The sequence below is a fragment of the Pinus tabuliformis genome, chromosome 4_2, assembly GCF_031772625.1.
Source record: "Pinus tabuliformis cultivar Carrire ecotype Pingquan chromosome 4_2, CPIR1, whole genome shotgun sequence".
Classification (NCBI taxonomy): Eukaryota; Viridiplantae; Streptophyta; class Pinopsida; order Pinales; family Pinaceae; genus Pinus; species Pinus tabuliformis.
The window spans coordinates 27,959,556-27,974,256 of record NC_142304.1 but is presented as its reverse complement, the minus strand read 5'-3'; the positions used below and the strand labels follow the sequence as shown (position 1 = coordinate 27,974,256).

Here is a 14,701-nt window from a genome sequence, read left to right as displayed (position 1 = left end):
TTGATCACTGCGTTGTCCACCCGGTCAGATAGTGTAGTTTATAGTCCCGCGCTCCCTTGCAACTACCTGGAGTACTAAGACTATCCTACTGCCATATAGTCATTGCGCAGGATCCCTTGTATACAACTTCAACCTGCTCCCATTCACTTTTCCTGGGAAGGGTTCCCCATTCAGCTTCGCGAGCTGAACTGTGCCACCATTTGTAATTTCTTTGACAATATATGGCCCTAACCAATGCATCTGGAATTTACCTGGAAATTTAGTGAACTTACTATCATATAATAGGACAAGATCATTTACCTTGAATGTGCGAAGCTTGATATGGTGATCATGCCATGCTTTTTCGTGTTCCTTCTATACGTGTTAATGGAATCTTGCAAAAAATCGGTATTTTTCGAGGTTCATGAGCTGCGCGAGCCATTCTTCCAAGGCCTTGCGATCTGCCATATCCGTCAAAACTGCTATGCACAGACTAGGCACAAAGTATTCCATCGACATCACGGTTTCGACCCCATAGACCAATCTAAACGGTGTTTCTCCCGTCAGCTTCTTACAAGTAGTCCTATAAGCCCATAACACTGGAGGTATGCGTACATCCCATTCATCCCACTGCGCATTGCAGATCTTCGCCAGTGCGTTCTCCAAAATCTTGTTAAAGGCTTCGACAGTGCCATTTTCCTGCAGGTGATATGGTGTACTCTTTTGATGGTAGACTTGGAACTCCCCAGTTAATGAGCTGATCATTTCATTCAGAAAGTGCGTACCCCTATCACTCATAAACACTTTCAGGCATCCAAACTTGGTTAAGACATACTCGAACAACAATTTTGCAGCCGTAGCCCCTGTACAATCCTTGACGGGCTGTGCTTCCGCCCATCTAGTTAGATATTCCGTCGCTGTGATAATGTAACATGCACCCATTTACTTTCCATGGGGTTGAATTGGCCCAATAAAATTAATTGACCACTTCTCAAAGGGTTGCAATGATACTTGAGGGTGTAGTGGTAGCTCATCTCTACGCAATGGTCTGTCGGTTCTTTGACAGGCATCGCACACCTTACAATATGCTTTGGAATCCTTATGCAATGTTGGCTACCATAGACCTGCGCGCAAAATCTTCTACGCAGTTGCTTTGCTTGCATAATGGCCTCCCGCCACTCCCCCATGAGCCTAAGCGAGGATGCTATCACGCTCAAAGTCCGACACATATCTTCATAATATTTCATTGGCACCCATTTTGTACAAATGTCCCGCAATGACTGAAAAGTCGGCTGCACGTACTACTAATTCCTTCCTCTGCTGACTTGTGTATCCTTTTGGTGCCATCCCCGTAGTTAAAAAGTGAATAATGTCTGCAAAATGGTCATCCACTATGTGCAACGCAAAGAGCTGCGCATCTGGAAACCCTTCCTCCAAATTAATAGGGTCTTCGCCTGTTTCAATTCGTGACAGATGGTTAGGGCCCACATTTAGCCTCCCCAACTTGACAATGACTTCAAATTCATACTCCTGAAATAATAACAACCATCTGCAAATCTCCCCCCCCAACACAGGCTTGTTGACTAGGTATTTTGAGTCAGAATGATCTGTATACATCTTAAAACGTCCTCCTAACAGATAATGCCAAAATGTTTGTAGCACGTAGACCATGGACAACCCTTCGCTCTCAGTCGTTGAATAATTTTTCTCATCCTTTGATAACTTCCTACTTGCGAAGGCTATAGGATGGTCCAGTTCTCCTTCACCAACCTATGTTAGTACTGCACCTAGCGCAATGCAAGAAGCATCCACATGTACATGAAACTCCTTTTTCCAATCGGGGAATACCAAGATTGGTGCAGTGACCATATTTTCTTTCAACACATCTAAGTTGCGCTGACATTCTTCGTCCCAATAGAATGTCACATCCTTCTTTAGCAGTTTCTCCATGGGCGCAGTAATTTGAGCATAAGCTTTGATAAATTTTCTATAGTATCCCGTATGTCCCAACGTTGCGCGCAACTGCTTGACGTTCCTAGGGGCCTCCAAGTTCACAATGACCACAATATTTGCAGGGTCCACCATCAATCCTTGCTTGCACACCATACGGCTGAGCAAGATCCCGAAGGGAACACATAATATGATTTTTTCAAAGTCAGTGCTATCTGGTATCTACGACATGTATGCAGCATTAGGCGCAGACTCGCTACATGGTGCTTCACTAATCTAAACACCGTCTAGTCATCAAAGTACACTTCAAGAAATTTATGAATGAACTCCTTGAACGCTGCTATGACTATGTTGGAAAATATCGCAAACGCATTCTTTAGTCCAAATGGCATCACCGTGTACTGAAAACAATCCCACTCCGTTGCGAAGGTCATTTTTCTCCTATCCTCTGGTGCGATCTTGATTTGATGATACCATGAAAACCTGTCAGTAAAGGAATAGGCCTCCTGCCCTCCAACATTGTCTAACACTTCATCAATGAACAACGTCAAAAATGGATCATGGACACATGCATCGTTAAGCTTCCGCAGATCTACAAAAATCCTTATTTTGCCTTTTTGTTTCTTTTCTTGAACCACCATTGGACTTACCTGATCAAATTCTTCAACAGGTTTTATGATGCATGCCTCCAACGTCTTATCCAACTCTTGGCCGACCTTTTCCTTATACTTGCGATTAAGGTGATAAGGCCTCTATTTAATAGGCTTCGCATTTGGCTTCAATGTGATCGTCATAATGCCAAAATCGCCTATTATGCCTTTTAAATCCAAAAAATTAGTGGGGAAGAGATCCTGGTATTCACGAAGTAATTCAACAACTTTATCTACTGTGGCGTCATCCCAATAATCTCCAATATTTGTGAACTTCAATTCTTCTTCAATGCCAATGTTTACTTGCTTTGTTTTCAAAGGTGCAGAGATGTCCAAGTTTTCTATATGTGGTCCTTTGAGTTAGCGATGTCCTTCTGCCTTTGGAATATTGAGGTTCCTTGGGTCCTCTTCTTTCGTTTCAGTGGTCAATGTTATCACCCCAAGAAACTCTCCTAGGTTGTAGCTCGGAGATGCTCGGGAACATTACAAACTCAATTCAACGTTGGAAATGGATGAATGGAAGGAATGATGCTTGTTCAAGCCAGATAACCACTTCTACTTTGCTTGACTCCAGACATGCATGAACACCCCCAGACTACAAGGCTTTAGACCACCAATTACTCATAGTTTAAGGATTGGGTGAATATGGAGAATATTGACCACACCAGCAGATGCACAAGACCTTGTGATGGCCAGCTGCAACCAGTAAGAGGTCTGCAAATATGTTTTCCTAGTGCACAAACAGGATGACAACTCTCTGTCACTAAGTGAAAAGAAACCTAATTAACACATTCACTGATACATGCAAGATTCAAACACAGAGGTAGGATGACAGCTCCTCTAATTCTATACATCAAGAGTTCAGGAAAATTGCATATCAAACATAGCCTAGAACATAATAGAAATGGAAAGTGAGCAATTAACAGAAAAATAAGTTTGTATTAGCTGAAAATGAAAATGAGACGCTGCAAGTATCAAAGCAGTTACAGTCTCCAAAAGTTGAACCTTACATCAAAACAACAACCATCAACCCTAATTACATCTTGTTTCTAGGTATATAAAGAGTTTCATTATAGAGGCACTCGACCATTCTAGGTGTGGAGGGGTCATAATTGACCACCAACCGCTTTAACTGCCTGATGGAGTCTCTGGTGCAATCTGCCTGCTTCAGTGAATGAATTTGATCTTCTCGGGTGCTCTGTTGTCCTTCTCGGGCAGGTGGAGTGTTGTATGGATGAAATTCCATAACTGTTAAATGCATTTATCTGCTCGAGGCTTGTCATTTTCCTTCTCGGCCATCCTCCCTGATGAATGCGGTTGTTGAGGAGCTACTGTGCCGAGTACAGTTAACTGAACACCTTCGTCCTTCGGGCGCATGGGACAGTTCCAGGACGTGGATAGTCGGGACGAATGGAGGAGGAAGATCGGCCTTTAGATTGGGCAGATCGATGGCGAATACAACTTAGCGGGGACTATCGGGAAGGTGAGGCAGAAGATCATCGTGAGTCGTTGGATCTCGGGCGGACGGATCTAATGGCCATCGGGCTTCGAAGATGATAGGGCGTTACCGAGCGGGAAGGCGGTTTCGGCGGCGGGTGGTATTGATCGCACTGCCGCGTATCGTCGAGTGGTAATCGTACAATGGCGAGCGATCCCACTCGGAGGGCGACGCGTGGCAGCAGAGGGGTAGGAAAACTGCTTTTCATCATGCATTATTGCGCGGTTGGTTTTGCGGGCGCAGGGGAAGCGATCACCGTCGGATCGTGGCAGAGGTGATCGGACGGTGTAGATTTGATAGCGCGGTTTTCGTTTGATGTGACAGGGAAAAAGCTTGTGAAGGCACGCGGTCATGTGAACAAGTTATATTATGGTTTAAGCTCCGTGCTCGGGGGTCTGAGGGGGCATGGGTTTATACAAGGTTTTAGAGGTAAAACAGTGGTAGTGGAGATTATGAGAGTGTAAGCGGCATGAAGGATAAGGAGGAAAATGATCGGTGTGAGTCCTCTTTGAGCGTAAACAACACGGCCATGCCTGTATTTAATTCTCAAAATGTCAGAATTTGTGCCAGAGCTAACACTGACTCCTTCTGGGGATGAGATCCTCCTTGTGAAGTCTCAAGAACTGCAGACCATTGCCTTTCCTGTGAAAACAAATTAGCAAAATTTCCTAGTGTTCCATTGGGCATGAAGTCTGTTGAGTCCCAAACCTGCATCTTCCCTATATACTTTTTCAGCCTTCTTTTCCATTTACTTGATCCACCAAGCTATCAAACCATTGCCTATTAGTCTAAAAAGAGCTTATAAAATGGTTTCCTAACTATGTTTGTGACTGCTGTTTGATTTAGATTTTTGTTCAATCAGCTGCGGAAACTTGTCACTTTCCGCAACCAACTCAAGTTTCCGCAGCCATTTTGTTAAAGACTATGTTACAGGTGTCTAATGGAGAATCCGGCCACATGGGCAAGCTGCAAATGACATGTGCATGGAGCGTGTCCCCTTGGTTCAACCGAATCACTCACAAACAGCTATGGTCAAAGACGGTCAAAGGAGTGGTCAAACCAAGAGTTTTGCGGTGGCACGGCTCTGTTTTTCCCACGTGAAGTTTTGCGTGGCAAGATCCTTAATCTCCGGAGGTGTGCTAACACCTGTGGATCAATCTGTGAACCGAATCAAGCAGCCACCACTCCATGGATTTATCTGTCATAATTACCATACCGCTAGATCTCAGGCCGTGGAGATTTACGTATCCGCTTGGCAGCGTAGAATCTAGGAATCAGTTATAGCATTTTCACTTATAAATAACGCATTATTATACGCTTGATAACTAGTTTTTGATATGTGATCTTGACTGTGTTTATGAGCCCACTGTTCCGTGCTCTATATCTATGTTTTTACTGCACTTTAATATATGAGAAGACAACATTCTTGAGTTCAATTTGTGACTAAGTATTGATTGGACGAGGTTGCAGAGGGCCCCTGTACACCAAGGCTATGTATCTACTGTACAGTTTCTCGCTTTCTTTCATTATGTTACTGCTTTTATAATCAGTTGCTTGTGTATATATTTCCTGATGTTTATAACTAACTGCTGTTCATCTTTTATTTTATGGTTTCTCATGATTGCTAGCTGATCAATATTTTCTCTTTCAGGTTCTTGTAGGCAGCCCGGGCAAATTACATAGTTTTAATGACTACTGACATGAGATCATCTTGTCCTTTCTGCTGATTCATTTACTGAGTTTTAATTTCAGCATTGTCATTTCTTTCAGTTTTGCTTTGCTTATTTACTTTTCTGCAACTTAGACATCATATTACTCATTTGTTTATGATTTCCTTCCTATAGCAAAGCGACTCAAATAGTGAGGAATCAGAATATTACTTGATGTAGTATGATTTAGTTTGCTTTCCTGCAAGTTAGTGATTAAATTACTTATGTCATTTTCAGGAATTGAAATATAATGAGTAGTTAAATCTTAGTTTCATTTTATGCAATTTGATTTCCTGCAATTTAGATATCATATTACTTAGCTTGTTTATGATTACTTCCTATAGCCGGAGCGAGTCAAAAGGTGAAGGGTCAGAATGTGGGTTGAAGTAGTGTGATTTAGTTTGCTTTGCTTTCAGTCTTTGAATTTCTTTGAGTTCAGTGTTTATTTTCTTTTTATACAGCAGTAAGGATACTGGGCTTCATTGTCACTAGTTCACTGTTTTGGTACATTTTTAGTTTTCTTTTGAGAATTGATTTCATCACAGTCAGTTTGAAACCTATTTTTGAGAACTTTAAAGTTTGGAAAATCATTGTAGAAATCACCATTACCATCCATACTTGACCTTCAATCTTGCCATCTCACACTAGGGAATCCACAGAAGATAAACCCAAAAACAAACCAAAAACTCAAAAACGACAAAGAACTAAGAAATCGGTTATCTTGCATATACAGTGCACTTCACTTCAGCAGTTACGACTCCCGGATTGACATTTTAAATAGAAATTTAGGACACACTAAATTGACCTAACAGAGTCTAGCTGAGCTTATACTAAAACTGATAAAGCAACTTATTTACAATTTTAAGGCCAAAAGACCTTAAATAACATAAATTTTCAGAAAACGCCCATTAACCGGGCCATCAAAAACTGTCTCCCCTCCCATACTTTGCAGTATGAAAGTATTGTTTCCCTGGATTTGAGAAATGATAAAAGGCCCTGTCCAAAAAGCATCGAACTTCCCATGGTTTCTTTTCTTTTCTTTCAGTGCATCCCACTTAAGGACCAAGTCTCCAACCTGAAAATTATCTGTTTTGGCTCTTTTGTCAAACATTTCCTTGATCTTATTTTGATGTGCCACGGATTTTTCAACCAGTTGTTCTCTGATTTGATGTACCTCTGCTAGATCAGTGATCCTCTTTTCCATGTCTTCTCTCCTATTCTGCTCTTCTCGTAGGAACTTTTCCCCAGGGAGAGTTAACTGAATTGGAAACACAACCTCAGTGCCATATACCAGCTTGAATGGAGAATTCCTTGTGGATTTCTTGGTGGTTACTCTGTCAGCCCACAGTGCATACTTGAGTTTAGAATCCCAATTTTTCTTATTGTCTTCCAACAGTTTTTTAATTATCCTTATCAAGCTTTTGTTGGAAGATTCTGCTATACCATTGCCTTGGGGGTAATATGAGGTGGAATGAACCAACTTGATGCCCATTAAATCACACATGTCCACCAATTCTTTTTCCCTGAAGGCTGCCGCATTGTCTGTGATTATTTTATGTGGACACCCAAATCTGGTAAAGATATTCTATGTCAAGAACTTCGTGACCACATGATGATCAACGTTTTTGGTAGGGATTGTTTCGATCCATTTAGTGAAATAATCAGTGGCTACTAAGATCCATATGTGTTGGCCACTGGAATTGGATTGATTTCTCCAATGAAGTCTAAGCCCCACTGTTGAAAAGGGCCATTTGAATGTATTGGTTTTAGGGGCAGGGACTTTAATTGTCGTTTTCCTTCAAATCTTTGGCACCTGTCACATGATTTAACAAATGAGAAGACATCAGCAAACAAGGTGGGCTAATAATACCCAGCTCTAAGGATTTTGTGGGCTGTAGTTTTCCAATAATGATGCCCTCCACATATGCTGGAATGAAATTGCTGCATGACTTCAATGGATTGTTCTTTGTCCAGACACCTCAAAAGAATTCCAGAGGGGTCCCTCTAGTAGAGCAGATTTTCATGGATGCAATATTTTTCTGCCCTGAGCTTAACAGTTCTGGCTTGGCTTGCACTAAAGCCTGTAGGGGTTTCTAGCTTCAACAGGAATTGGGCTATTGCATAGTACCATTCACAAGAAGCTAGATTTTCTGCTAATCACTGTTCTTTCCCTAGTTTAGTTGCTTCCTCTTCTTCTGTTTGACCATTTTCTGAAATTGTGCCCATGAGATTTATGTCCAATGTTCTGCAATTTTCTTCAGCCATTAGTCTAGCAAGGCCCTGACCTCTGACAAGCTTGGTGGGCTTCAGTTCTATATTAAATTCAATAAGCCTTGCAATCCATTTAGCCCTTCTTCCATCAGCATCGGGCTGCGTTAGGACATCCTTTATTGAAGCAAAGGGCACATATGCAATTATCTTGGAATGCAGAATGTAAATTCTGAAAGCTTTCAAAGACTTTATAAGAGCATATGCCTATTTTTCAATGATATCATACCTCATCTCAGCATCCCTTAAGTTTTTGCTGAAGAATGCCACTCGATGCTCTGAGCCTTCTTCATCTGCTTGCAATAAAACTGTTGCAAGGGTGTCTTCAGAGGCAAATGAAAATATATGGAACTCCTTGCTGTAATCTGGACTGCTTAACGTAGGAGCTCCCATAATAGCTTTCTTAATGGACTGAAAGGATTTTCTTGCTGAATCAGTCCAAATGATCTATAACCCCTTTTTCAACATGGAGGTAATATGCTTTACAAGTTCTGCAAAATTTGGGATAAACCTCCTCACAAAATTCATTTTTCCCAGAAAAGACTGGATATCCTTCTTTGATCTTGGGATAGACAAGGTCTGTATTGCTTTTACTCTTTCTGGGTCAATTCAGACACCTGCAACAGAAACAACATGTCCTAATAGCTTACCCTCTTCTAAAGCAAACTGTGATTTTTTAGGATTGACTGAAATTCCAAACCTTCTGCACTTCAGGAACACTTTCTTCAAATGTTGTAAATGGTCTTGATGGCTGCTGGAGTACACTGTTATATCATCTAGGTAGATAAGGACAAACTTATCCTTCTCTCCCACAAATGCTATATCCATAGCTCTCTGAAAGGTGGCTCCAACATTCATCAGTCCAAAAGGCATCTTAGAGTACATAAAAGTGCCCCAAGGAGTGGTGAATGCAGTCTTTTCTTGGTCATCTGGATGTACAACAACCTGATTATACCCTAAAAATCCATCCAGGAAAGACATCACTTTGGCCCTTAAAACCTTCTACAGCAAATGCTCCATCTTGGGTAAAGGGTAATTGTCTTTCTTGGAGCACTTGTTTAAGTTTCTGAAATCAACACAGAGTTTGATTTCTCCACTTTTCTTCCTCACTACCACTAAATTTTCTACCCATTTGGAATATTTGAGAGGGACTATGATTTTGGCAGCCAATAACTTCTTTATTTCTTTTTCAATTAGAGGAAGGAGCAAAGGATTTATTTGTCTCAGCTTCTGCTTGAAAGGGATGGTGTCTTTCTCTAAAGGGATTTTATGCTGGATGATCTTTTTATCATATGTTTTCAGGTCACTATATTCCCAGGCAAAGACATCAACAAATTGCTTCATTAAATTGCAATATTCAGCACTATGGGTAGCAGACAGATGAGTGGACAGATTTAGATATCTTGGCTGATATGGACTTCCTATATTATGCTTACATATTGCAGATTTGTCTTCTTTTTGGGCAGCCTTATAAGGCACATCATTTTTGTCAAACAACTTTTCTAATAGAACTAGACCCTTAGGTATATGATTGTTGGGCAGTTGGAAAATGCTATCTTTGCCAATTTTGTTTTGGAAGCTGGGATTGGGGATTTTATTCCAAGGCTTCATTCTCTTGGTCAATTTGCATTTCAGAGAATTCATCAATGACTTGCAGAAACCTATTCACTTCATCATCATCTTCAAAAAATTTCCAATGCTGGACATTATCAGGCAATGATGGTTTGTATTTCATTTGAACTTCATAAAATAGTCTGGGAGGCATGGGAGGGATAAACATGCTAGCAGACACAGCAAGGGAATCGGCAAGCTGATTTTTCACTCTAGGGATGCATGAGATACAAAAGTTATCAAAGGAATCTTTGAGTCTCCATACCTCATCTCTGTATGCTTTCAGCCTCGGGTGCTTTGCTTGAAATGTTTTATTCACTTGTTGAATGATAAGATCAGCATCTCCAAACACCTTTATGTTCCTAATTCCTCTGTCTTTAGCTGCATTGAGACCCAATATCAGAGCCTCATACTCTGCTATATTGTTCATGATTTGAAAGGCCAACTTAAAAGACAAATGTGTGCTTTCTTGTTCTGGAGATATCAGCACCACCCCTGCTCCTGCAATCTCCCTAGAACATGATCCATCAAAGAAAATCTCCCAAACCTAACTTCCTTGCTCTCCCTCGGCCTGATTCACTGGTTTCTTGATCTGCATTGAGGCCTTCTAGGATTCTTCAATTTGGAGAATACAAGCTCCAAAGTCAATGTCCACAGTATATATGGGATGATTAGAAGGATTACTCTCATCACTGATGATGTAGGCCAACTGTGCTTCTCTGTACAATCTCCTGCTTTCCCCTCCAAAGACTGGGACAGTGGCATAGGATAAGTCATTTTGTAGTGTCCCACCTAGTCTCTTAATCCATCCTCTAGACAGCAACATGCCAAACTTAGGAGGGACATCTGCTACCACAATATCCATCATCATACTTTTCATGGGCAGTTGAGCCAGGGTAATGGCCAGGTCTTTGATCAACCCTAGACATCTTACCTTTCTTGAATCAAATGAGAATAAGTCATGATATGGTCTAGTGATATCAAGGCCTAACTCTTTCATGACAGATTTTGGCATCAAATTGTGGCTGCCCCTTGTGTCTAGCAGGAAATTGTGGAGGATTTTGTCATGAATGGTCAAGGAGACATAAAATGATGGAGAATTATTATCAACAGGTTCGATCATGGGGCTCAGCACAACTGCAGGCTTATCATCTTGCAAATTGACATAGTCAGTGGAGGTTTGTGTGGCTTTCAGCTCAAGGGCATCAAGGATAAGCTTTCTAAAAACTTCACTCTTCACTAGTTCCATCAGAGGTACAAATATTTTTAACTTCTGGACTTCTGACTCAAAACTGAAAGGGGAAGGGGACTTATCAGGACCTCTTACCTCTTGAGTTGGTGCTTTGAGGATGACTGGATCAACTGCTGGCTTCTTCTGTCTGATATCCTGTTGCTCTGTTTGGAAAACAACTCTTTGGGCAGGGTTTTCCTTGACATTGTTTGCTTTTGACCTCAGATTATATCTTTTCTATTCGCCAGTCTGCAGAACAGCCTCTCTGTCCCACCTCTGACTGTTTTGGTCCTGCAACAATGATTCTTCATATGCAACCAATGTCAAAAAGGTAGCACTACCTTTATCTTCCATGCAACGAATTTCATCCTCTTCTTCAAATTGCTCCTCCTCCATGACTACATTCTGGAAAGGAGCCTTAACCTTTTTTTCTTCATTTACTTCTTTACCCCTCTGAATGATTTGCAACTGTTCATTTATTCTTCTGAATGGGTTTGGATTTCTTGGAGCAAATGTGTTTTGAAACCTTGCTTTCCCAGAACTCTGCTCAACTTTCAGCTTAGATATCTCAACATCCAATGACTCTATCATCTTAGTCATCTTATCTAATTTGGGTTCGGAAGATGAAGAAGAAGAAGAAGAAGCCTCACCACTCTACCTCCTTCTATCAGCATGACTTTTAAGCTTTTCTGCAGCCATAATATTTGATTCCACCTCCAGTGCTGCATCTTGCATATCAGCTAGAGTGGCACATCTTCTTTCCCTCAAAAGCAGGCAGAAGTCAGAGTCAAAAGCATTAGCATAAGTGAGTTTGGCAGAGGTGGGGGTAGGCTTTACTTCAGCTGGTATCTTACTATACATACGGTTAAATCTTTTATTTAAATCAGGCAATGATTCCCCATTTTCCCTCTTCAGGTTTCCAAACTCTGTATGGTAATAGAGAAAATCTTTCCTATCCCCCCATTGCTTCAAGAATGCATCATATAACGCTTCAATGTCTACTATGGACCTATGGGGCAATTCTCTGAACCACTTCCTAGCCTCTCCATCAAGGCTCTAGACAAACACTCTCATCCACACATCATCTTCACTGGTATCTAGGTTATCAGCATAACTATAAAAAGACTCAAGGTGTTCTTCAACTGTTACTCCCTTTGTACTAGTGAATTTGGGCATATATTTCTAGTATTCTCCTGCAGGCATGACATTCAAAGGAACAGGCAAGACCAAGGGTCCATACCTAGCAGCTATGATTCTTTCCATCTTCGTGGGAGCTTGCTGACCTGCCATGACTGGGATAGGTGGAAGGATACTGGCAGATTGAATGGTAGAAAGTAATGAAATTGATGACAGACGCACAAGAATATGATGAACAGTATGGGAGGCTTTCTTTGCACTGAGATACAAAGGGGAACTGACTGAACAAGGAGCTTTATGAATCTCTAAAGGTATTTCTTTACTAACAATTCTAGGCTCTAAATCTTCAAACTGTATATCCTCAGCCGTAATATATTCTTTCAGAGATGCATAAGATTTCTTAGGCTTACCTGATCTTGATGCTCCTTTCTGTGATGTTTTATTCTGCTTAGCAATCTTCTCAGGGTCAGGCACTGGGTCAGTTGGTGATTTCTGAGGATTTCTCCGGGTATGCCTCACAAACTGAGCTAGAACTGCAATGTGGAGTCGCCACCAGGTAGGTTGTCTAGTAGAGTCACTAGATAGATGATTACAACTAGAAAGGTGTCCAGACTTTGTCTATCATCAAAGCGTGGAACTGTGTCGTTCTCCCAGGGAAGCTGAGCTGCGATCTCCTCTCCCCGGCAACGACGCCAATCAATGTTATCACCCCAAGAAAATCTCCTAGGTTGTAGCTCGGAGATGCTCGAGAACATTACAAACTCAACTCAATGTTGGAAATGGATGAATGGAAGGAATGATGCTTGTTCAAGCCAGATAACCACTTCTACTTTGCTTGACTCCAGACATGCGTGAACATCCCCAGACTACAAGGCTCTAGAATACCAATTACTCACAGTTTAAGGATTGGGTGAATACGGAGAATACTGACCACACCAGCAGATGCACAAGACCTTGTGATGGCCGGCTGCAACCAGTAAAGAGGTCTGCAAATCTATTTACCTAGTGCACAGACAGGATGACAGCTCTCTGTCACTAAGTGAAAAGAAACCTGATTAACACATTCACTGATACATGCAAGATTCAAACACAGAGGTAGGATGACAGCTCCTCTATTGCTATACATCAAGAGTTCAAGAAAAATGCATATCAAACATAACCTAGAATAGAATAGAAATGGAAAGTGAGCAATTAACAACAAAAGAAGCTTGTATTAGCTGAAAATGAAGACGAGACTCTGCAAGTATCAAAGTAGTTACAGTCTCCAGAAGTTGAACCTTACATCAAAACAATAACCATCAACCCTGGTTACATCTTGTTTCTGGGTATATAAAGAGTTTCATTACAGAGGCACTTGACCATTTTAGGTGTGGAGGGTCATAATTGACCACAAATCGCTTTAACTGCCTGATGGAGTCTCTCGTGCAATCTGCCTGCTTCAGTGAACGAATTTGATCTTCTCGGGCGCTCTGTTGTCCTTCTCGGGCAAGTGGAGTGTCGTATGGATGAAATTCCATAACTGTTAAATGCATTTATCTGCTCGAGGCTTGTCCTTTTCCTTCTCGGCCATCCTCCCTGATGAATGCGGTTGTTGAGGAGCTACTGCGCTGAGTACAGGTAACTAGCCACCTTCGTCCTTCGGGTGCATGGGACAGTTCCAGGACGTGGATAGTTGGGACGAATGGAGGAGGAAGATCGGCCATTAGATTGGGCAGATCGACGGTGGATACGGCTTGGCGGGAACTATCGGGAAGGCGAGGCAGAAGATCATCGTGAGCCGTTGGATCTCGGGTGGACAGATCCAACGACCATCGGGCTTCGAAGATGAGCGAGCGTTACCGAGCGAGAAGGCAGTTTTGGTGGTGGGCGGTATTGCTCGCACCGCCACGGATCGTCGGGTGGTAATCGTACAAGGGCGAGTGATCCCACTCGGAGGGTGACGCATGGCAGCAGAGGGGTGGGAAAACCACTTTTCATCACGCATTATCGCATGGTTGGTTATGCGGGCGTGGGGGAAGCGATCGCCGTCCGATCGTGTCGGAGGTGTTTGGACAGCGTAGATTTGATCACACAGTTTTCGTTTGATGTGACAGGGAAAAATCTTGTGAAGGCGCACGGTTGTTGAACAAGTTATATTATGGTTTAAGCTCCACGCTTCGGGGTCTGAGGGGGCATGTGTTTATACATGGTTTTAGAGGTAAAACGGTGGTAGTGGAGATTATGAGAGTGTAAGGGGCGTGAAGGAGAAGGAGGAAAATGATCGGTGCGAGTCCTCTTTGAGCGTAAACAACATGGCCAGACCTGTATTTAATTCTCAAAATGTCAGAACTTGTGGCAGAGCTAACAGTCATGTTATAACATTCCAAGGCATGGCACAACTGGGTTCTGCAGTATGGTTGGGTCCATTCCATAGGTTCCTTCGGTATTATAAATATAACTACTTTAATCTCTTGTAGCGCTTCATCAATGCTTGCAAACATGTCTTCAAAACTGAAAGTCAATAAGAACCCTTCCTTCAGTACATCCCATTTCGCGGTGCCATGGCGGAGCTCCATTTCAAGATACCATTTCTTGGGGATGGTATCCAAGGTATGACAAAATATGTGTACCCACTATGGTTGCGGTTATGTGCCCCATGCCTTAGTCCATTTTTCCAGGTGATCGTGTA

General features: G+C 42.0%; 1 protein-coding gene across 1 annotated transcript; it reads right to left on the bottom strand.

The window, feature by feature from the left end:
* Positions 1–363: 363 nt before the first annotated feature.
* On the bottom strand, positions 364–744 carry LOC149168178 (uncharacterized). Its single transcript, XM_089424844.1, has one exon. The coding sequence runs from the start codon at positions 742–744 to the stop codon at positions 364–366; it is 381 nt and encodes a 126-aa protein (XP_089280970.1).
* Positions 745–14,701: the final 13,957 nt, after the last annotated feature.

Bases quoted from the DNA above. Each gene is read 5' to 3' on its own strand.
- LOC149168178 (XM_089424844.1), bottom strand. From the start codon at position 744: ATGATCAGCTCATTAACTGGGGAGTTCCAAGTCTACCATCAAAAGAGT.